Raw genomic sequence first — 24,483 nt, 5'->3', positions numbered from 1 at the left:
TACACAAAAGCGTAACTGCAATAGGAAATACTGATTTGCAGTATAGGACCCAACAGCTTGCAACTTACAGCTTACAACTGTATGTAAGGGTCAACCCATCCTCAACCAACACCAATAGATCTTTTAGATCTTTCAGGTTTTAGATCTTTTCTGCTGCTTTTTGGACAGCAAAACTAAATCTAGAGGCTGCTTTCTCTTCATCTCAGTCCAAAACTATGTTCCTAACAACTAGCATGTTATTACAGAGAACACTGAAGTTGTCCCTGGTGGCTTAACAGGAGTGTTGTAGTTTTGGCTGTTTCTCCAAACTGCGAGCCAAGATTTATATGACTTACCTAGAGCATGTTAAGCAAAATTTTAAAATGGTTTAAAAATCAGAATAATCTTACAGAGTGTGTAGTACAATACTTGTCCATCCTGGCTTAACATAGGAATACTATAGGAATAGTTGAATGATCCCAGAATAACAGGGAAGAGTCTTGTTGCAGTCAGTGGGGATCCATGGCTTGAATGTTCTGAAGGACTTTCAACGCAACTTCATAACAGAATAAATACTGATCCTGTAGAGAGGCACCAATGTGAAATAACCAGTAACATTCAACATATAGACAAAGAACAATCAACTGGCTGAAATGTTGCTTATAACATCAGTAACTTTGCAATGTGGGTACAATAACTGAGACAGTTACTGTCCTGAGACATCCTTGTTCATTTTATTCACTCATAAAAGTTCAGGAATGCTTTCTTTTGAAATTAAGTATCTGTTCAAGTGTCACTGAGGTCAAAGCAGGTTATCTGCAGGCTTAAATTTAGGCACATGTTCAGTCATTATCCTGAAGAAAGATACACCCAAACATTTGCTTAAATACTTGTCTACATAAAGAAAAGGGAACCCATAATGGCCTCTGCATCACTTAGCCCAGCCTTATCCTCCTTTTCTTCACACCTTCCGTTTGCTCAAAGTTCAGCTAAAATCACCTTGTCTTTCCTATATGAGAATTCTAGGTAGGGGCAGGTTTGGTTAAATAGATGGGTTTACTGAGACGGCAACTCAGCATAGGGCTCAGAACTCCACTGAACGTTGCAATTTTGCAGGGCAGTTCATTTGAGATCTGACCTGTTTTGTTCCTAAGCCCTGTTATCTGCCTTTCTTTTTGCCTAAAAGAAAATAGTTGGCCCTGTATCTGTACAATATTGCTGTTTTGTACTAAATTTCAAGTGCTTATAAGCTACACCAGAGGTTGCTTTCTGTTTTCTATTTCAGTTATTTAGTAAGGATCAGAATTTTTATATTTGACTGTGTCTAGCACTTACATAAAAAGCTGTCATTTTCCTCAAGTGAGAGGGCTGAAATTATGCTTTAAGCCCCTGATTTACCAAAGCATGTAGATATGTACCATGAATAGGGCTTTTAAAAATCATACTCTGTCTTAAATATTGAGAACTTACCCTAGTTTGAATTATGCCAAAACGCTGATGTCTCAAATCTCTCACTATCTGCTTGATGTTGAACTATGAAGAGAGAACAGATTTTATATTATTAAAGTCCAACTTAAAAGGGAGGATTTAAACATATCCTGATGGCAAAGGTATTACTCAGTTCTTTTACAAATAATGTATTGTTAATTAATATCTCTGTTGTTCAAAACACAAAAGCAAGTCCTACCCACACGTATTGTTAATATATATATGTGTTTTTAGTATATAAAATATTGCAGTACTTACCAATGACTTGTTTGATACTTACATATAAATCTTTTTCTATGTAGCTCAACAAAACTTCAACACACAGCAAAACTCCACTTCTTCCAATCCCAGCACTGCAGTGAGCAACAACAGGTCCTGTCTTGTGAGCTTTTCTCATGTAACAAATAAATTTTACAAGCTGCTCAGCTAGTGTGGGAGTACCACGGTCTGGCCAAGTGGTAAATTGCAAATGACTTATACAGCGCTTCTCTTCTGTCTGGAGGAAAAAGATCGGATGTGTATTAACTGAAATATTAGTATATGCATAGTTAATAGAAACTATATTAGTATAACATAGTTATATAAAGTCAACTGAAAAAAAATGAATACAGACAACAGAGAAAGAAGCTTTTGCTTCCAGTGTTTTCATCAAAAATACTAAATGAAAAAAAGGAGTAGTGTTGTTGTATTCTGGTAGACTCATATTATAAAGACCTGAGTCTATTCACTAACTCTTCTGCAAAATCATTATTAGGTAACTAAAGAAAGCACAAAAGATTCCAGGAGCTTTTAGGACTCAAGCCTTCCTGATAAAAATTCCATTCAGGGTTATTTAAGGAAACAAAATGACCTTTGTAAACCTAGGCATTCAAAGAAATAGAGGCAAATGCATGTCAGGATCAAGGAAACTTTCTTATTTTGTGAGCTTACTTATAGAAAGGTTGTGAGCTGCAAGGCAAATACTAGAAAAGATGGACGCGCAGAGAGAAGGCTTCAATAGCTAACCAAGTCTAACAGTAGCCCTGTTGGGTTGGGATCAGGATGGAATAAGCAGATGTGTTTTAAGCATTTTTTAGCTTTACAGAAATGTACTATCACAATCCAGAGGCCTGAGAGATTTGCTTGATGTAACTGCGCATGAGGTACGTTGCCAGAAAAGGCTCTAGTTATCTTATTTGTTGGTTAGAATTAAAAGAAAAAAGATATTTTAACAGTAGAACACTCTAGTACTGTTTACTGAAATTGAGCTTTGCACTCACATAAGATCTATCATGTTTTCTTTGTATAGAAAAATTGTTTTCTTGATGGAAAAAGAATAAAGTTAGTCTAGGGCAAGTTAGAATGTCATAAGAATTACTTGAATTAATCTCTCCTTCCAAAATTGCTCTCAAGTTTTACATTTCCTGGAGAACGGGGGAGGTGCCGGAAGACTGGAAGAAGGCCAATGTCACGCCAGTCTTCAAAAAAGGCAAGAAGGAGGACCCAGGCAACTACAGGCCAGTCAGCCTCACCTCCGTCCCCGGAAAAGTGATGGAACGGCTCATACTGGCTGTTGTCTCCAGGCACATGGAGGACAAGAAGGTGCTCAAGAGTAGTCAGCATGGATTCACCAAGGGAAAATCTTGCCTGACTAACCTGATAGCCTTCTATGATGAAATGACCGGCTGGATAGACGAGGGGAGAGCGGTGGATGTCGTCTATCTCGACTTCACCAAGGCTTTTGACACCGTCCCTCACAACATCCTCCTGGGCAAGCTCCGGAAGTGTGGGATAGATGAGTGGACAGTGAGATGGATTAGGAACTGGCTGGATGGCAGGGCCCAGAGAGTGGTGATCAGCGGTGCAGAGTCTAGTTGGAGGCCTGTGGCTAGTGGGGTCCCCCAGGGGTCAGTCCTTGGTCCAGTCCTGTTCAATTTATTCATCAATGACCTGGATGAAGGCACAGAGTGCTCCCTCAGCAAGTTTGCTGATGATACCAAACTGGGAGGAGTAGCCGATACCCCAGAGGGCTGTGCTGCCATCCAGAGGGACCTGGACAGACTGGACAACTGGGCGGTGAAAAACCTCATGCAGTTCAACAAGGCCAAGTGCAAGGTCCTGCACCTGGGGAGGAATAACCCCAGACACCAGTACAGGCTGGGGACCGAGCTTGTGGAGAGCAGCTCTGCGGAGAAAGACCTGGGTGTCATGGTGGACGACAAGTTGACCATGAGGCAGCAGTGTGCCCTCGTGGCCAAAAAGGCCAATGGGATCCTGGGCTGCATTAAGAAGAGCGTCTCCAACAGGTCGAGGGAGGTGATCCTGCCCCTCTACTCAGCCCTGGTGAGGCCGCATCTGGAGTACTGTGTCCAGTTCTGGGCTCCACAGTACAAGAGGGATGTGGAACTGCTGGAGAGAGTCCAGCGCAGGGCCACAAGGATGATCAGGGGCCTGGAACATCTGCCCTATGAGGAGAGGCTGAGGGAGCTGGGCCTGTTCAGCCTGGAGAAGAGAAGGCTGAGAGGGGATCTGATCAGTGTATATAAATACCTCAAGGGAGGGAGTGCAGAGGACGGTCATGGTATCTTTTCAGTGGTGGCCACTGATAGGACTAGAGGAAATGGCCGGAAACTGAAACATCAAAAATTCCATAGGAACTTAAGGAAAAATTTCTTAACAGTGAGGGTGACAGAGCACTGGCACAGGCTGCCCAGAGAGGTTGTGGAGTCTCCTTCTCTGGAGATCTTCAAAACCCGCTTGGATGCAGTCCTGTGCCACGTGCTTTAGGTGTCCCTGCGTATGCAGGGGGGTTGGACTAGATGATCTCTAGAGGTCCCTTCCAACCCTAAGCATTCTATGATGATTCTATGATTCCAGTTGCCATGTTCTTGCAACTGGTTTCTGTTTTTGTTAGGCGTTTCATTTGCTTTCAGCAAATTTGTAGCTTCATGTGCATCCATGTCTTTTCATGAATGAAAGAAGTGTCATTCTTTCTACATTCTGGAATGAAAGCTACCTTTACCTCTTCCTTCCTTCCACCCATCATTACAGAATAGGAGTGCACTCTGGCAGCCCTGACTAAAGATGTGATTTGATAAGAATGATAAACAATTCTGCAAAATTCTGAGCACACTGGTTCTGTAACTATTGAACAACTAATTTTGAACTTTCTTGTCCAAACGTGTGTAATATTCTCAGTATTTATTCATATAAACAATTTACCTACAAAAATATTAACTAAACTTACCTGCTTGTTGATTACTTCTATTATTCTTATTATGAAGTACTCCAATATCTGGTAACTACCTAGCCTGAGATGGAAGTTAGCCACGTCTATAGATTCATCTGGAGGTTCAGGCCAGTATCGATGACATTTGACTTTTCCTAGCTCCACTTCTTTTGTCATCATGGCAATCACATCAGATTCATTCTCCCAAACCATCTGCCAGAAATCAGCTATGGTAGAAGGCAGGGGTCCCTGGGTTATAATATAGAAATGTTCCTCTTCTCCAACTTTCATTCTAATGTAGCTTGCGTTGATGTATCCGTTGTTTTCTCCGAGAGGAACGCGTGTCTTATCGTCTGCACAGAAACAGAAAGTTGCTCTTTCAGCTGTAGATCTGAAACAGATTTCCACCATATCTAGGATTTAAGAGTTGTGGAACCTGAGCCTCTAGCAGGAAAGTATTATCTCTAGTTTACATTTGGCTGTACACTAGTATCAATCACTGATAACAGGAATTCCTATTCCAAGTACATCATGTGGTTCATTGCAGCTCTATTTCTCTTAAGGTACTTTCATCACACGGACAAGCCTTCTAACTACCAAGGAATTGTTTGGCACTTGTTCAGAATAGTGTGTTCCATGCTAGTATTAACTTACAGCATAGGACCACTGTCACTGGTATTGTTTTTATACAACAGGAAATCCAAAGAATCTGTACTGTGTCACAACTTTCACATGTTTAGTCCTGCTGCCTCAGTTTAGAAAGACTTCAAGAATCCAAAAGTGTTTTCTTGCTGTCGTAATACCTCTCAGGGAACAGTTGGACAGGACATTGGAAATTGGGTTTTAGAGATCCTTGTTAACAGCAATCATTCAGCTCTTGATTCAAGTCTTTCTTCTAAAATCACTTTTCAGTAGCGAAACTTTGTTTAGGCTTAGAATCAGATTAGAGTCAAGTAGATGAAAGATCAGGTTGGATATTAGACGTTCAAATACTTCTGAAAAAATCTTGTAGCTTCTCGAGAGCTACATAATTCTGATTTTCACACTTTCCAGAATATATATATATTTCCCTCAATATATTCTTTCCACAATTCCATTGTGTCGCAGGCAATAGGTAGAACTGTAGATTTAAATATATTTAAAGAGCTGCTATTACAGCTCAAGTTACATTTCCCCGCAGAAATATAGTAGATCCATGTCTCTTAGAAAGAGGAAGAGAAACACCAAGACAGCTGGCCTCCCTCCAGACCAAGCTCTGCCTCATGGAGGATGAGGCTTCAGAAAGCTACATATCTTGCAGCAAAGATATCCTTACATTCTCAAGTCCAACCCCACCTCTTTTGGAAAAATCTCATGCATTTCATTATTAGTGGAGCTGTTTGTGATTCAGGATGCATTAGATTTGCCTCCTACAACTCAGTCATAAGCATTTTTTTTTGGTTTCCCATGTCTTCATTCGTTGAATTTGTGTGTATGTCTCAGTGTGCATACTTACATGGAAGAATATCTCGGTATCTGTTTTTATCACGGTTTTCTGGTGCTTTGCCAGTTCTGCAGTCATCTATTGGTTTTACATTTTCTAAAGCCTAGAGAAACAGTTAATCCATAGAGAAAGAGAAATACTTAATCCATGTTGCTTATCCTTTACAGAGAACCTACTGAGTTAGAAAGCCAGTTTTACTGCTTTTTGTGACCCAGAACTGATAAGCAGAATTCTTGCAGTAGGAAATCACTACAAAATGCTCTGAACTTTTAGGCCAGGAATTCAAATTACATTGTATTTTCTTCAACCTGCGCAAAATTACCAGGGAACTTGAATGAGGTTTCCAACCCACATTTTCAGTACTGGGCATTAAAAATGTCTAGTGTATTGCTGTAAGATAGATGTTTAGAATAGCATCTTCACCAAAGATCAGCATTCCTGATCATCAACATGCTGGCTGAATCACCAGTGGATGTCAGCAGATACTTTGCAGTTGACAATGAAGTGATGGATGTCAGGAACAACACCAACCATGTTAAGTGCAGATTACATGGTCAAAAATATTTCATAACAGATCTAGGGCGGTAGATTGCAGTGAAGCCAGAGGGACAGAAAATTTAAGTTAATTTCATTTACATTTCATGATACCTCATTTCATTTGAGTTACTTGCACTTTTCTTTCTCTCTCTTACCTGTCGATACGCATTGGACCATCTTGCATCGTGCTCAGCCAGCACACTATGCTGCTATGCAGTGTACACGGCATGAAACATGTGACAGTTTTTCACATCCTCATCAGTTACTACAGCTTTTATTTGGATAAAACATCCATTGGCTTTGGCACTTCAGTGCTTTTCCTATTAGATCCTTGCATCTTCTAAGCAGACACATGACTCAACGTGTAGCATCTTATGCTACATCAGTAATGGAATGGGACAAATGGAAGTTAACAAATCTTGTACATTGAAACCTATGGGATTTTGTACTCAATGTGAAAGGTAGGAAGAAACTGATAGAATTATGATTACTGTGGAAAAATGGGAACAATCTATTTCACTGATGCTTCCATTAGACAAAATGTCAGCATTGTGTTGAAGAGATATGAGATAATCTGTTCTTTGGGAAGTTTGCTGATAACCTCCATCATGAATACTTCATTTACATTCCAAACAAAAGAGTTTATATGTTTTTATAATGGTACACTTTTTCATAATCTATATGCCATCAGATGCAACTCTATTTTCATTATCCATAGAATTACTGTTCTGTCTATTTTCTGGTTTAGTTACACAAGTTTCCGGAGCTTAATAGCATCTTGTGGCTGTATGTGCCATGGATTGCTGCAGCATTGTGTGTGTTTCCCTCGATTAAGTGCTTCACCTAGTGAACTCCTAACAGCGTGGCTTTCTTGCTCTACTGAACCCTGCAACACTTCTTAGGCTTAAATTCAACAGAACTGAGGGAGAACTGAGGAAAGATAATCTATGCAAGAACGGTTAATCTATAGGAGGAACTTTGGACAAGAAACAGCGCAAGCCTGACCTGTGTGTAAAGAGAGAGATCCAAATGTAACATCCACTAAAAAGCACAGAGCAGAAGCCTCATTCTGGCTGGAATAATTCTCTGGAAAGGTAGAATCAGTGTAGATAGACAAACAGATCTCCCATAAAAATGGAAGGCTAACAAAAATCACTTTCCTAGCTTCGCTAAATACTCAGTTCTTAAAAAGAAATCACATTTTACCATAAACTCTTTAAAGACCTCTTGGTTCTCAATTTGCAGCTGAAGACCTTGAATAAGACCTTTGATGCCAGTCCTTGAACCTACTCCCGCCAGTGAGGGTTTAAAGTTAATTAACTGAGCTGGTCCATCTTCAGAAACAAACGTTCTGCCTGTGCATTAACAAAAAGAACAGAAGATTTTTTAATTTTATTCATAGAATATAGCTTTGGCTTTAAGAAAAACTGTAGTACTTCAGTACAATTTTTTTACTTATACTGTGGCAGTGAAACGGAGAAGATATCTGGGGCTTCGTTAGGCTCACAGTAGAAAGCAGAATAACTCAGTACCATGTACCCAGACAGCACCAAGTTTCTTGGGATTTGAAAATGGATCAAATTGTTGGAACTTCTGTCCTTACCTAGGTTCAGAATGGTCTCCTCTAAATGAAATGTTCTTACAGATTTTTAAGCTTTAACATTAGTCTATTTAGGAGACTCTCACCACATCTTTGTAGTCAATCACCTTCATGATTCCAACAGTTTCCTAAAAATTAGTATTGTCACACCGCACTGCGAGGAATAGCCACTGTAAGTTCTTCCACATGGCCACAGTAAGACATAAAGACCAGATTCTTTACTTGTAGACAAGGGGTTAGTGTTCATCTCACTGTATGTGTACTGAGGGACTGGCCTGTTACATTAGGGAAATAAGTTTTTGCAAATATACTTCTGTGTAGAAAGGAAATCCTCCAGGATGTATCATTCTCTTCATTGGTCCCACTGTCCGATTCTGACTGCTGACCTTCTTTTCTTGCACAGCTTTTACATCCTGCACATCTGCAAAACAAGGTTAGATGAATGATTATGCTGAAAGTGGCATAATTAGTGCTAATCTGGCCTGTCCAAGGGTTTTGGTTTTAATCTTGTTTTTTCAATTGCTTTCTATTTTCTTGAACAATTGTTTTCAAGAATTGTTGTGAACTTGGAAGAACATAAGCTCAAGGATTAATTTTATCTTTTTCTCTGGGGTAGTATTTGCAAACATAATAAAATTATGTATTGTTTGTACAGAACATTTTTTCAAAGAGCTGAGAAGATGGTTTACACAAAAAGGTGCCAAAAACTGCATTTAAAGTAAAATTTGTCTGATTAAAAATAATTGAAAAACAGGATTATATATATAAAAAAAATGAGATGATCATAGCTAAATAGGCCCAACTAATGTTGCCTGAAATATTTAGAATATTATAGAGTCTTCAAATATGTTTTCAGTAGAAGGTAGGTCTGCAGTCCAGAATACAACTATAATGTGTGCAGAATGGGTCAGATATGCCTGTACTAGCCAAGTCCAATACCCTTCACAGCTAACATCTGCGCTTAAGTCTTTTTGGAGGCTTGAGTGTATTACAGTCTTATATAATCCTGTGCTATGTCGCGTTAATTATAATACATAATGCAAGAGATAGAAAAAATATATTCTTAAGAGGGAGAGTAAGAGAAGGGTGCAAGCAGAAGCTTGGCAAATGCCAGTAACTGCTGAAGGTTGTACAAGTCTAGGCTAGCTAGAGCTTTTTCAAGTAGAAAGTAGAACTGTGAGAAAAATACTGAAATTAAAAATATTCAGTTTGCAGGATGGGGGTCATAAAGCAAGCCTAACTGCAAAAACTACCAGGAAATATACTTATCCCTACATACGATAAGAAAACTTAGTATTAGCAATAGATACATTTGTTTATCTCAAATAGAACAAGATAATTTAATAATAATCATACCTGATTATCTGGTATAGATGAAGATAATTTTGTATTAGTGATGAGAAAATAGCTAGTGGCACTAAGCCCACGTTCATGTGGATGTTCTCACTTCCAAATGCTCCCACGGCTTCTTTCAAACTCTCTATGCAACTAAGTTAGGGAAGATTTCCAGGTAAGTTTATAGTCTAGCCTGGTAAGTTCCAGACTAGAAGTTAACCCTACAAGTGGCATTAGTGGGAGCAAAATGCTGGTAGTGACCCAGAGAATGAGGCTAGTAAGACCATTAAGAAAACAAGGGAATTTGTATACAGATATGCTTAAGAGTTTTTATCACATCTCTTAGTTGTTGCATTAAAGCTGTTTGGCAGCTCTTTTTGCAGACAGAACTGCATTTTGATAGAACTGTGTTTAAATAATTTGAGACATCTGAGTGCGTTTGCACATCATACAGGGAGATGTCTGGAAATAAAAGAATAACCTATCTATACTGGTATCCTATCCAATCATATTTCATGAATTTTTCCCGTGTCCGAAGGACTTACCTATCTGAATTCTTGGTGGCAATATCTGGATATTCTGGTCCAGCCAGCTGACTTTGCAGAAGGGAACTGTGTCTACTTTTGGAATCCTGTAGATATAAAATAATAAAAATGTGTGGGGAAAAAATAGTAAAAAAGAAACATAAATAATATAGTTACTTTAATCAGTATTCTTACTATCTACCAAAAATGTGTCCTTCACCCCAAAAACAAAGGAAAGAAAGAGAAGATAGAAAGTATAATTTCCACTTTCAGGAGAAAGTACATAATTGATTCAGCATTGCAGGACGTGTGTAAAGCCCCAGCAGCTGTTTCTGTGAGCTCCATAACAACGTGGTCTTCCGAAGCCTCTGTAAACGTTGGCATGCCTGGGTGAACTTGGAAAAGGTTGGTGTTAATTATGTTCTTGCTGATCTCATAAAGAAAGTGCAGACACAGGAGTCATGATCCACAGTCTGCTCTTTACCTGCAGCAGAAAGCACCAGAGCCATAACTGCTGGCAATAGTTTCCTTTTTTATCCCAGGCACAAGGATGCCAGCTGTTACAAGCAGTCTGCAGCTGCTCTGCAGAAGAAAACCTCCACAGAGGAGGCAGACGCTCAGTTGCCCTCCAGGTGGAGTAGAGGCAGTAGCACTGGTGGCTGTTTTTCAGTCCTAGACAATGACAACTGGATTCTGCATTTAGATTATGATGCAGAACATCTGTGTTCAGTGTATGGAAGTGGCCTCTCCTGAACTGTAACACTTGACAGACAATTATTTAAATTTTAGTTTAGACTGGGATTCTTGATTGGCTTCTTTCCCCGCTTCATAATTCAGATGCACTCAGAAATCCACTCTAGCATGTTACACAGTATAAACTACTGAATGCTCCAAAGAATCTTTATAGTAGCTGTCACTTGTACCTTATTTTCTACCTTTCATCTTAATATTTCTCCATTAGAATAGAGAAATCTGTGTGTGCATATTTAACCACAAATTCATTTATCCAGTTTCAGCATATACGGACCACACTGACTGGAGAATGATATATGGGTTTTTGTTGCTTTTATGTATCTGTTCCTTTTTATTTTTATTTGGTAGCTTATTTTCAAAGACTCCATGTTTGGAGTGGAGTGGAAATAGTTCTTATTCATAGAAGATGGTGCTAAAGGCAAGCTGAAAGTAATGAAGAACAGAGACTTCTAAGGAATCAATTCAGCAAAAATTTAAGCATGAGCCTAAAGTTAGGCATATCCTTTTCTGGTCCAGATAGACAGGTAATTAATACCTTGCTAGCACTGAGGTCTAATCAGGAACCTGTAACCTTAGCAGAAACTCCCACTTCTCATTAATCTTATTTCTTCGTCATTTTTTATTAGATCATAGACATAACCTAGTTTTGATACTGTATTTTACCAGTCTCTAGCAGTTTATTTCCAATACTCATTCTAATTACGCACTAAAAACTTTCTCATTAGATTCCTCTTAAAGGTTTTCCTAGCTTATTCAGTACAAGGATTTCCTCCATTTTCCCTTTAGTTTCATTAAAATTGCTTGAGGCAGGGTTTGGGGCACCTTTTAGCTCTGGAGATTAGAGAGGCTTATATTTATCACATTTTCTGAGAAGAAGTTTTACAGCTGTATTACTCAGAAAAGACAGATGCTGTGAAACTTGAATGTGGAATGTTTTGGAGGACTTGCCAAGATTTAAAAACATAACCCAATTGAAAGACAGATAATAGCCTTAGAGTTATGAATATTAAGAGGAAGACAGGTGAATAGCATTCCTCTGAAGTATACTATGTTTTAAAATACTAAAAGAATGATATAAATGACGAATCATTCATTCCAAAATTATATAGCACTAAAACTAGGATTGCTTGTGCAACTTTCCTTTACCCTCTCATTCAGCACAGATATTAGGCTAATCATAAGCTCTTATCTCAGTGGAATCCCTGACTCATTCGAATGTTACCAGCTCCAGGGACTGCAGCACACTTCCCTCAAGTTTATCCTTTTCCATTGACAAGGTGGACTCTAAATTCACTTGCCTGCATTGCGCCAAACCCTCTCTTTCAACAAGCACGAGTGCAGAGCCCGGTAACACCTGGAAGCCCGATCCAGTGCTTACCTGACTGCCCATCTGGCCACATTCCTCTTCTTCTTTGAAAGCGGAAACAGGCCGAGCTCCTGTGTTTCCCTCAGTACTGGGGTCGTCTGAATATGAAAAAAAAAAAAACAAAGTAAGTAATCATGCTCAAAAGCATGAAAATATAGTTCCATTTCTTCTGAGTAGCCTGTGCAAGGGACTTTGGTCTCAGAAGAGGAACTGAGGTACAGAAACAGAAACTGAACGAAAATGTTCCTTCCCTGGTTGCTGTAGGAGGGGCTGAAAAGCACAGCTGGCATATATCGCCCTTTAGGAAACCAATGTAATTTGGGTAGCAAGAAGATTCCCTGAAGTAGATGCCTGCATCAGTAGGGGTTGTAAAATGATCCCTAATAGAATTTAAATCTCCGCTTCCAAACCCAGACCGCTCCTCTACAGTGATGAGAGACAAATAGCAGAGCTTTCCTTTGATGCCAATCCTCCCTTAATTACACTGGGTGTTTTATGGATTCAGGAAATCAGATGGAACTCCCCAGCAACTCTCTAATTCACCAACATCATGCAACAATCAAATAAATGTCCTTCCACTAGTCTCTCAAATTTGCCACCGGGTGGGAAGCCTGGTCTCCCCAAAGCTGGTGGGTGTTTTGCCAAACCCTTCAGTGGAGCCAGAACTTCAGTCATTCTTTTTATATGTGGCTGCCTTTCCTCTTCTGCCTCATTTATCCAAAAAATTAAATGGGAGCTGGGATGGGGAAGCAAACCTTCTCCTTCCCAGCCAGAGCTGAACACAGTTCCTTCAGCCTTACAGAAATAAAAGATTGGTTGAAAAGTCAATTGAAAATCACTGAGAAAGAAAGAGGAAAAAATAAATATGCTGCTCCCTTTCACTACTCCAGATTCATCACGGTAACCCCAAGGACAGGGCCTTTTCTGGCTGTTTCTCATGTCCTAATTTGTTTACCAGAACCCCCAGCTGTCCTGTGCTCCTAGCACCTTCCCCCAGCTCTTCATGACCACCTTCTCAGCACCTCGGCATCTCTCCCAGACCAGTTTGTACATCTCTTCTTTTGGAAGAACCCTGCGCTTGAGCAAAGCAAAGGGCTCTCCAGTATTCATTGCGCAGGCTAGGAGATAAGAGAACTAGGTGCAGTGTCAGAGTGAAACACTGAAGCCCGAAAACTGAGATCCTTGAACCCTACAGTCAGCTCCTACCTAACTATGGAATCGCCTGGAATAGTTGGGCAGGAAGGTTTGCAGCAGTAGAGTGGACTAGATGCATAAATGTTTGCTATTAAATATGTCCAAAACCCATCATCAGCTGTGCTACCCAGTCAGCTGGGGAGAAAACAGATCGCAATGGCTGCAACTTCTGCCCGAGGAGATCTGAATCACAGCTCCCAGTTTCTAACAGGAAGGCCAGAGATATTTTAAGGAGGAAATCTCTCTTCTTGAAGAGAGAATTGAAGCGTTTCCATGTGGTAGGAAATAAGTATTCCAAAGAGTAGAATGTTGAGGACTATAAATCCATAATGTTTTTGGTAATAATCTGCCCTCAGCATAATCTGCCCCTGTTTCCACTTCCAGATTTAATAAATATTTGAATTGTGAGTATTCAGCAGAATAAAGACTGCAACATATGCTGCTTTCCTCAGAGTTCGTCAGCTCTCCAAGCGCTGCCCGTGTAGGTGGGTGCACTGTGGCACTCACAGCAATCGGCCTGGGAGATGGGGCCTAGGCTGGAGCATGAGCAGTTATGGAAGGGAGAGGAGCTCTTGGTTCAGGAAGATTACAGGTCGCAGTGCTCCAAGGAGGTAAGGGAAATGGATTTTAGCTGCTGGGTCAGGAAGTGGTTGTGGTTTTTACTAGTAAATTCTACAGAACTGGGTGACTTGATGCAGGCCAGGAATCATCATGGGCTAAAAACACAAGCTAAGTTAAGGTGTCTGTGAAGGTCCCACCACCTTGTCTCCACAGTTCCAACACTTCGGGCATTCCCTGTGCTCTGTGTCTTACATGGTTAGTGCTGCAAAGCAGGATGAAAAATTGCTTGCCTTAACAGCTATGAATTAGAAATGATGGTAAAGTTAGGGAAATTCAATTGTTTTGCTGATAGGAAAATGGAGGCCAGGCATCATGTGATCCCCCTTTCAACACGTACTGAGTGGAGGCAGCTGCTTACCAGGCTGTGCTGGTGTGGCCTGGGGGGAAGGTGTGCTGTTGCTCTGGTTGCCTGAATAAGCCCAACGCAGAGCCATGCTCCGGCAGACCGTGAGCTGAACGGTGCCTCGGGCCTTGCGTAGCAGATCTATAACAGTTTGACGTGGCAGACCAGACACTAACGTCTCATTCACCTGGAAAACACAATGACAGGCAGCTCCAGATTCTTGTAGCAGAAGGCTATTACATAGCACTAAGCATATGTTGTACTTCTCTGCGATTCCTCTCAGTCTCTTCCCTCTTAGTAATTCGCTTGATCCTTCCTGCTCTATGTTTTAATGCCATGATTGCCAGCAGTGCACTACAGAAGTATAGTCTGTGCTTTCTGGCACATTAGGAGGGCATCATTTCCCTCCACTCCTCAGATGTCACAAGTAGGAGACAAGGAAGCAAATGAAAAATAGAAGACAAAACAGTAAAATATTGAACTTCTTGAAGGGGAGATAGGAGAAAAGAAAAAATAACATGGAGTACGAAAGATGATTTGCCATTAAAAGGTTGCTAGGACAACGAGATTACAAATAAAGCTTCAAAAGCCCTAATCCCTGTGCCTTTTGACTGTCTTGATACTACCTAGCTGGTAGCATCACTGCCATTGTCCTACTGGTCTGCTGTTGTATACATGTTGCAGTCAGCTAACTTTCACTTCCCTGATTCCCATGTGGAAAATTTCCACAAAAAATGCAGGACAACAGAAGTCTCCCAGAACACCATTCTCACCGCCAAGAGTCTAGGGACCCTCTCTTCTACATGTCACTGGGTCAAGCAGCCTCATATCTTTAGTCTGTACAGCCTCCATAGTGAACAGAGCGCTCACTGCAGAGCCACAGTAGTTAAAGATGGGCCAAAACAATGAAGAACAAACATTACCTTCAGCAAGATGTCACCAACTTGAAGCCTCCCATCTAGATCTGCAATGCTGTCTGGGCTGATGGCTTTTATTAGGATAGCCCTGCCATTTCTTCCACCTACCAGTGCAAATCCTAGGCTCCCATTTTCTGCTTTTTCCAACTCAATCTTAATGATAAAGTCCTAGAACACAAAGGACACAGTTGAAAGTGGAGTTTATTCAGGGCTGTGTTTTATTTGTATTTTTAATTCCCCCCAAATCCCAGTGTGCTTCACAGTCCTCATTGGCTGATGTAAAATATAGGATACTTCCTTCTCTTGAACAGACATGTAGAGCTTCTAGTGATTAACAGAGCAGCTGTGTGTATATCTCAAAAGGGAAATGCTACATAGGAAATTTGTTGTCATGAAGTTTCAATTTGATGTAATATTCTTTTCCATATATTCGCACCTGTTCATTTACAAATGAATGAAATTTTTGCACCTGTAAGAAGCTTGAATTGTATGTTGACTGTGAAAGCTGCCTTTTTTGAAAAATAGTATTGTGTATTTTAGGAATCCATCACTTCAAAAATACCATCACTCAATAGTAATTGTAAATTCAAACCATGTTGATTTATGTCAACATTGTGTATTACTGTGAAGTTTTGGAATCATTTTACCCTTTCTTCAAATGTCCCATCTGAGAATTTTGTAAAGAAATATATATATCACAGGTTTCAAGGATTTTTTTGACTTTGTTATGAAAATGTAACTGCAATTACACTTATTTTTTTCTAGAATCTGATTCTGTGCCATTATGCCTTAGGCTTTATGTTTTCTTTACTGCTTTCTTTGTAAGTTGGGGCTTAATTTTTTAAGCTCTTCAGAGGAACATTAAGACTTAGGTGAGGAGTTAGGTTGTATGAGTCTTGGTTATATTACCAAGCTGATAAGATAGTGATATTATACACTGAAAACAGCAGTAGGATAGTCTGACCCTAGAAATTGCTCAGTATGTTCTAGTCGATGAATGCAGAGCCAATTCCAAACGTGGAAAGACACCCCACAAATGTGTTCTGTCCACATTTCCAAAAAGGAAGGAAATATATTCAATTCTAATACATTTACTACTAAAGCTAATTAAATACTACTGCTGATCCATCTAGATCACTTTAGTTGATGGGTCATCTCACAGTTGATTAGACTGTCACTTACTTTATGCTCTGAGGAATCAGAAGCGTTTTGATCATCACCAGAATTTGCTTCCTCCAAATGTTTCTCTGTGAAAAAGCAGCATGAGTTTTTACACAGGTGTACCAGAAAAATGTTTTATATTGTAGCATAATATTTAGAGACATCAAATATTTAATATTTGACATTTTAAAAAATGCAAAAAGATCTTGGGATCATATATGTTCTTTAGCCTATTACACTTCTGGACCATGAAACTATGAGCTGAGCTTTCTGCATGTTATTTGACCTTATACTTTTAAAAAATCAGTTTCCAAAATTAGGATCAACAACACCAGCTGGACAATAGGTAACATATGAATGTTCTGTGATACATCAAGGAAGGCAGTTTTGTTTACTAATGATTAATCTTTTCTATGAACTGGCAGTACCACCTGCAGACATTCTTTTCTTTTGAAGAGATGACACAAAATTTAACAGAAGCTATTTCAAAAATGCAAAATAAACTTCTTACCATGCTGATCAGGTAGATGCTCTTCTTGTGGATTCAGATTTTCATTTGAGAAAGAGACATTGTCTTCCTCTGTCTCCACAGGTGGCCCTAAAAACATATGTTTAGGCAGGTTTTAACTGACAGACTACACTAAAGTACACTTAGCTACACTTAGTAGCTGCACTGAGCTACTATAGCTGACAGCTGCACTAAGCTACATATACCCAAGGGAACTTAAACTTGGTATTCTTAGATTATAAAGCAAAGCACCAAGGGTCATGTATTCCCAACTCATACCCAGTACAGACACTATATGAAGCAGTACGAGACACTGTCGCATGGTTAAGTTTCCCTATTTGCACATCAATATAAACAATTATTTCATGAACTGCAGAGATATTTGCATCTCAATCACTAGTGTTTTTTAAAATTATGACAACAATCAAAAGCCAGATTGAGTCCTTATAGATATGAGGCATCAATTAAATAGGGGAAGAAATGGGGTGCATTAGTGTTCACAGGGATGGATGTCTAAGAAGCAAAATGCTTTTTTTTCTTTTTCCAGTTTTGAGATTTGCTTCATCATTTTTTGGTAATCTTAGTTATATTTCACAAAGAACTTTTAATCTATGAATTATAGAAAACAGTGAATATTCTATAGTTAGCATATAAAAAAACACGTCCTTGTTGTAGCTGCGCTTTTAATTTACGTTTTTGTAACTAAGAGAATATGCAAAGTGAAAGCATGCCTCTGTAATGAGCATCTTTTTTACAGATTTTTAGATAAATCTATCAGAGTTAATAGAAAAGAGAGCAGTACCAAACAAACTACAATAAATTTTTGAAGTAATTTGTAAAGGCAATAATTCTTTATTATAAATGAGAAAGAGAGGCAGGGAACTGAACCATTGTGCTATTAATAAAATTGTATCAGAGGTGGATGGTGACTGGCAACCTGTTTTGGAAGTGTCTTGAGAAATATGTGTGTGTGTGTACATATGCATATATATATATATATATATACACATATGTATGTGCAAGCACACACATGAGTATTGATAGCAATGCTATTTTAATTAAGAAATATTGATATTGCCTGTGATTTTCTATAGATGTGTTGATACCAGTTTAACAATTTGGCCTAGGTGATCAAGTCGTGGTGTCATATTAAACTGTGATTCAAAAGCATTAAAAAAATATCCCTTGCGGATTAGTTTTAATCAGTACAGACCTTGAAAATATGCTCACTCCCATTTAGTAGCAGCAGATTAAAAAAAGGGCAACTGACTATGAAAGATGTAAATGGGTAAAATTAAGTAAGCGTTTTTTTAAAGCATTCCACATTTTCTATCTGTAAAGATCTAGATAATTTTTGCAGACCTTTAGTGCAACAGAAATGCCAAATGCCAAGTTGTAGTCTGCTAGTAAATTTTTACATGTAACAAATCAATATCATGCATTTATTTCCAAAATGAGAAGCAAGTTTAAATTCAAGAATAAAAATATTAGCATTACTTACTATTTTCTTGCTCTATGGGAACAACTGGATTGCCATTTCTGGGGACAGAAAAAAGTCAAGTATTTGGACCATTAAGACTTGCATGGTTTATAAAGCACATATAAAAACTACTTTTAAAAAGCATAGTTGTACTTCCATTATTTTTATTCTTAATTATGTTATTTTAAAGTGCAGTTATATCAATATATCGATATATGAAATATTTATTTTTACCACCAATAATGCATTTTATTTAAATGAATTTGAGAAGAAAGAACACTTTACACCATCTGTCCTAGCACAAAACTACATTGTGGTCTATTTTGTTGAATTCAGCTTCAGTTTCCCCTCTCTTAAATGTGAATAAGAATTTGTAATTTGCTTTACTCGTTTTCTGTTTGTCTCCTTGTATTGCAAATTCTTCAGATCCGGGTCTGTTGTCTACTAAGTGCTTATACAGCAATAAGGATAAGCATAAGGAGGCTGTAGTTCCTCCAGCTGCTCCACAGTGCCAGCAGTTAATAAAACACTGATAAAAGTTTGTTGAACTACTTTAAGCTTGCTCTGACATTATCACTAACTCTGGTTATGTAATTTAGCCATTTGTATGCTGTTGCATTACCGTTTGACTGTTTGTGTAAGATCTGCAGAAACTATTTCTCTGTATCAGAACCTCTGCTGATACTCTATTAGACTGTGAAACAGAATAAAGTACAGTCAAGAAGTGCAGAGGGAAATTCTTAATTGCAGGTAGTAATCAACCTGGGGATGAACTTTGTTTTATGTGCTGCAGATGAAATGTGCATTTCAACACCTTTCTCTAATGATGGCTGCTGGAAATACCTCAGTTTCCAGAGAGACGTAGTTGCTTGCCTATAGTTGTGAATCTAAAAGCATATGGAGGTGTTTGGAACTAGAGGTAGAAATACAAAGCAGAGGATTTCCCGTTCCTAGGGAACAGGATATCTGAAAATAGTGGCCTGCCTTGTAGTTACCAGATCTGCATTTGTGTTTGGATGACGCAGGATGAAGCTTCAATGTACTTGCTGCAGTGCACCTATCCCCATACCCTTGTGTGCTTGCTATAATTACGAGGAGATAAGGTGCCTTGTGGATGCTACCCATCAGGTCACAACCTCTGGACCCTTGCAGTACAAAATTTTTCTTGTTTGCCCTGTTTTTCTTGTTTGACCTGTCGATATGAAAGTTAGAGAACTTAGAGTTAGGATTGAGATTCCCTATGATCTGATTCCACCCTAAACTTAAAGTTACATACTTTTATTTTATTATTATTATTTTTTTAATCCTTACCCTTTTCCTTTCTAAAAGGCCCCAGGAGGCAGATTTACCTTGTTGCTCTGATGCGGACGCTCTGGGTGGCAGCTTCACACACTCTCACAGCATCATCCAGGCTGATGCCCTCAGTCCACAGGCCACAGATGTAGAGAATCTGGTCCCGGGGCTGCAGGCTGCCTTCCATGCTGGCCGGAGAGCCAGGCACTATCTCCAGCACATAAATACCTTGCAGCTTGCTTCCAGCTCCTCCTGTCAGCTTCAAGCCTAGAGGAATGCAGACAAATAAAAAAAACTTAAACAGTACCGTCCATCCAAACATTGCAGCTATTTCATAGCACTTTATCTCACCTGCTGTTGAACAGCCACTTGGAAAGGGCTCCTACTTGCCTAGAAGGCCCTCTCGCATTACTACGGTGTCTAAGTGCCTTATACTCTTTTTAAGAGTATTTCTCCTCAGACACCTTTAATGTAGGAAAATGATATTAATTCCATTGTTCAGGAAAGCTAAGGAGGTAGCTGTACTGCACGGAGCAGTACTGTGCAGTGCTACTCATGCTATCTCCAAGCAAGCTCGTGTCTCAAACGGAAACAGGTGGCTGTGCTGTTATTGTTGCTGTACTGTTACTACAGCTATACTATTTCTTGGGTATACAATTTTATCTGTGCCAGCACTTGCGGTGTTGTGTAGGAATACCAAGATATTCATCCTGTGGGGACCTCTCACATGGCCTCTACTGCACAGTGTATGCATAGCTCCAGTGACAGTCCCTATTCAAGAAAAAAAATGCATATTTACCACACACCTAGTTGTCCATTGGCACCTTTTGTAAGGGTAATTTCAGGAATCTCATCTGGTCTAATGGAGGGACATGGATCATTATCAGCACGGCCAACCACAAGGTGCAGATCAGGAGGAGAGCTGTGCAGTAAAGCCAGGACTTCACTGCATGGTAATAGTGTGACATCAACTCCATTCACCTAAACAACAAACCATGAAAGTCATGTCATAAATGTCATTGACCACCATATACTTCTACCCAACATGTTCTGCAAAGATATACATGTGAACTTAAAAGTAGTTTTCGCTTTTATGTGATTACTTTTCTATGGCAGTTAATGACAGGGAATGCAAAAGTCAAGAGTACAATAAGATTACATTTGCATTTTGTTTTCCTGAGTATGCTGTTTGCATAAAAGCATACCTTTTTTCTTGAATTTTAAAATCCCATAGCCAAAAATAAGTCTTGATGAAACAAACCGAAAGTGAACCTTAAAATAGGTTTTGTTCATATGTTGCAAAGGACCCTTTGCATCCTGTAAAGCATGCAAATTCCTGCATCCTTTTAGGTCATCTATCTTATTGCATTAATTCAACTTATTTAAGTGGGAAGTCATTTACTATGTCAGTTGTCTTGCATTGTTGCTAGATCCCTGTTGTATTCCTAGGCACACGAGCCATTCAAGCTGAAATTTATCCTACTGAAATCAGTAGAATGATTCATTTGTGCTTGCATGCATAGCATGTGATAAGCTAGATCCTACAATGATAAAAATAGAAATATTTAAGTCAGGAGGCATTGATCTGCCAAAATTTTGCCTCCTTTTAAATTCAAAGGATTACTGTACCATAATGATTCTGTCTCCCCTTCTCAGCCTTCCATCAGACAGGGCAGGATCATTCAAGATCTCATCAACATACAGGCAGTTGTCTCGTTTGTTGAAAACCACTGAGAATCCATAACCACCGTTCTCTGACCTCTGCAGAGTCACAAAGACCTCCATTTCCTATTAAGTGAAGAGAAAGATGTGTTTCTTATAGGTTTCTCTGTTGCTTTATTAGCAGCTTTCATCATGTTTTATATGCAAATTGGAGCCAGATCTGCACATGGTACAAAGCAGCAGCATATGTAAGGATCTTTCTGAATTTTTACTCCAGTAATTCCTGAATTCATTTGACTTTCTAATACCTAGTGGACCTTCAAGGTTCCACTAGGTATTGATTGATAGGGCCTAGCAAGGGCACAGAAAACATTCTGGGACATTTAAAATGTATAGAGAAAATCTTGGGGTCTTCCAGGCTGACAAGTGTCACAATAAAAGCGGTGGTGTTATTGCTACTGCTTTTCCACTGGGGGAGATAGTCAGGACATAAATTTTGCCCTCAGTGCTCCCACATTAGTAGAAATTGAGGTCTCATTAGTGCAGCAGAAATGGAAAATATTCAGCTTTTGGCAGGACTGAGCCCTATGTTTTGAATTGTAATTAGTGCAGGGATCCTACTTTCTCGTGAGGACATTACAATAGTATAATTTTAACAGCGTGATTTTGCATATAGGTTTAAAATATAAAAAAAAAACAAGCAGCTGATGTCAATAAATTTCAGAGGTTACTAGAGAGCAGTATGTGCTTTAGGCCTATATGTGCTGTGAATAAGACTGCAGAGTGCTAGAGAGTTGAAGAAATATCAAGATGGTCAAAGCTCCAAAAGGAGGTGACTTTAGGGGAAATGGTAATGAGTTCTGGAGGGTTGGGCATAGAGTAAGGTCTGCTTTACTTCCAGGGTGGACTTTTCAGGAAAATAAGAAAAGCTGTGCAGAAATTAGACAGCAGAAATTAGACATAATTATGGATTATAATTAATGTTTCTAAGAACTGTCATATTTGGGTTGTTTCTTCTCCCATTTGAGTGACCTATTTATAATCTGGTGCCTGTCTACATACCCGAGAGCCATCCTCCTCCTCTGCATTCTCCTCCTCCTCCAGTTCCTCCAACTCTTCCCATTCGTTGTCACTGTCACCTGGCGCTCCAGCAGGTCGGGAGGATGGGAAAGGGCCACGGGGCTGTGGGGTGACTGTGGTTGAGGACAGTGTCTCAGTGCTTCCTCCCCGGGAAAGCAAGGTCTCAGGTGTTGAGCTGATGGTGAGACACTCTTCATCAATAGGGGTTAGAGAGAGAATTTCAGGCATGCGATTTGTTTTGGATAGGTCATCATCACTCTTATTAAATACAGGGCTGCAAAATAAAAAGATTGCAGGGCTGGGCTTTCCTTCCATATGCTTTACTGCCTGCCTGCTGAAATCTCTACTGTTTATGCACTACCTTCAATTTTAACCAAAGCAATAGTTATGGTATTAAGCTGCTGATTCAGTCTTCTCAGTGTTACTGTAAAATAAATTTAAAAGTAGTATTTTTGAACGCTAGTCAAAAGATAAAAAGATTTCAGAATTTGAAAAGCCTTTGCAATGTGTTTCATACTTTTTTTAAGGCATTAGTAGTTTGTTGTTATTTGAAAAGAATAATTGGACAATTCTTAGACTGCTAAATTCTTCCATCTGCCATAAACAACTTAATTAACTTATCTGGTAAGTGGTATGAACATTAAAATATTTCTTCCGTTTTCATAATTGCCTTTTTCTTCTTGATAAAAGGGAAGCCAGCCACATTCTTGGCTGCTATCGTTCTTTCCATGGTAACTAGAGCACAGATCACAAAATGTATGTTATCAGAGACAGAGATTATTTAATATTTCAAGTCTTAAATTCCCTTGGAAGGCTGCTTGTATTATACTCTTCTCTTAATATTCCTTTAAAAAAACAAATAAACTACAAATACAAAGACCATATGCACTCCATAATGGCAAGGTATATATTGATCCCAGGTGAGAACAGCTGAAACTCAGTTTTCTAGACATCTAAGCCACTTGTTTAGGGGATCCTAATTTTTCCTTCCCAGTTTTCATAAAAGCTGGCTTCCATGTACATAAGTCTGCTTTTCTAGTATCCTTATCTGCATTACTATGCTTTCAATTTGATGCTAGGTAAACAGCACGTGAAAACATACGCTTAACTAGGAGCATTGGAGTTGTCCTGCTGAAATCAAAGGATTTGTTCCCTTACTTACAGTAAAATCATTATTAAACTTATCCGACTATATTGGAGACAGTGTTCAGCATTTCTGAAGTTCAAGTCCAGACCATGTGATCATGCGTTCTGTTTAATGTTATGTTTTGGCCATTGTCTTTAGTTAATTGTTATTATTATAGCCGTTAAACTTACCATTAAAGCTAATGGAAATGCTTGAAAGATTTTTACTGATAAAAGTATGTTTGCATCACATCAATCTCAATTTAAATATTGCTAAGCAGGACAACAGATACTTGCTCTGAAAGAGGATGAGGATGGTTAAATGAAATGTTTAAGAATAACAGGAAATGCAGTTTATTATTTTCTTCAGAAGACAAGGGAAAATAAAAGGGCAGGTCAGTGGACCTCCCGTAGTGAGGATGTCACAGAAACGATCCCATGCCAGGGAAGTGATGAGCAGCCTTGCAGGGTATGAGAGGTGCTGGGCAAACCGGCACTGCCTCCAGGCAACGAGCCAAACAGTGGCTTCTTCATAGCACAGATGGCAGCTTCCAGCCCAGCTCTACGTCACCAGAGGGAAGATGTGAGTCTTGGTCCTGTGGGCCCCTGCCCAAGCTCCACGAGGACCTGGTCTGGTGACTCCTATAGGAGCACTTCCCTCGTATACCCATTCCCAGGACTTCTTATGGGGTAACATTATCAAATCCATGTTTTCTTAAATTTCTTTTTGGTCACAATGAGCAAAAGAGCAAAGAGGGTTATAAAACACTGAATACATTTTTTTTTGAAATTTATATCAGAAGATTTCTATATTTGCATGAGTTTT

At 39.3% G+C, this 24,483-nt stretch overlaps 1 protein-coding gene across 1 annotated transcript in view; it reads right to left on the bottom strand.

Annotated features, from left to right (window-relative positions):
• Nucleotides 1-470: 470 nt before the first annotated feature.
• Nucleotides 471-24,483, bottom strand: part of FRMPD2 (FERM and PDZ domain containing 2) — a 64,773-nt gene continuing 40,760 nt past the window's right edge. Inside the window, exons 30-47 of the mRNA XM_088528744.1 lie at nt 22,515-22,806; nt 21,420-21,578; nt 20,597-20,771; nt 19,847-20,057; nt 18,519-18,556; nt 17,021-17,107; nt 16,531-16,595; nt 15,355-15,516; nt 14,447-14,618; nt 12,286-12,371; nt 10,176-10,261; nt 8,607-8,716; nt 7,902-8,050; nt 6,171-6,261; nt 4,694-5,028; nt 1,748-1,963; nt 1,450-1,512; nt 471-560 (exon numbers count right to left, since the gene is read on the bottom strand). Of these exons, the coding sequence (XP_088384870.1) occupies nt 489-560; nt 1,450-1,512; nt 1,748-1,963; nt 4,694-5,028; nt 6,171-6,261; nt 7,902-8,050; nt 8,607-8,716; nt 10,176-10,261; nt 12,286-12,371; nt 14,447-14,618; nt 15,355-15,516; nt 16,531-16,595; nt 17,021-17,107; nt 18,519-18,556; nt 19,847-20,057; nt 20,597-20,771; nt 21,420-21,578; nt 22,515-22,806 (2,569 nt within the window). The 3' untranslated portion in view covers nt 471-488. The remainder of the gene's footprint in view (nt 561-1,449; nt 1,513-1,747; nt 1,964-4,693; nt 5,029-6,170; nt 6,262-7,901; nt 8,051-8,606; nt 8,717-10,175; nt 10,262-12,285; nt 12,372-14,446; nt 14,619-15,354; nt 15,517-16,530; nt 16,596-17,020; nt 17,108-18,518; nt 18,557-19,846; nt 20,058-20,596; nt 20,772-21,419; nt 21,579-22,514; nt 22,807-24,483) is intronic.

This window comes from Tinamus guttatus, unplaced genomic scaffold, assembly GCF_059628265.1.
Source record: "Tinamus guttatus ecotype Peru unplaced genomic scaffold, ASM5962826v1 Tinamus_guttatus_pri_ptg000314l, whole genome shotgun sequence".
Taxonomy (NCBI): Eukaryota; Metazoa; Chordata; class Aves; order Tinamiformes; family Tinamidae; genus Tinamus; species Tinamus guttatus.
Note: the sequence above shows the minus strand (reverse complement) of the source record. Positions and strands in the feature narration are given on the sequence as shown.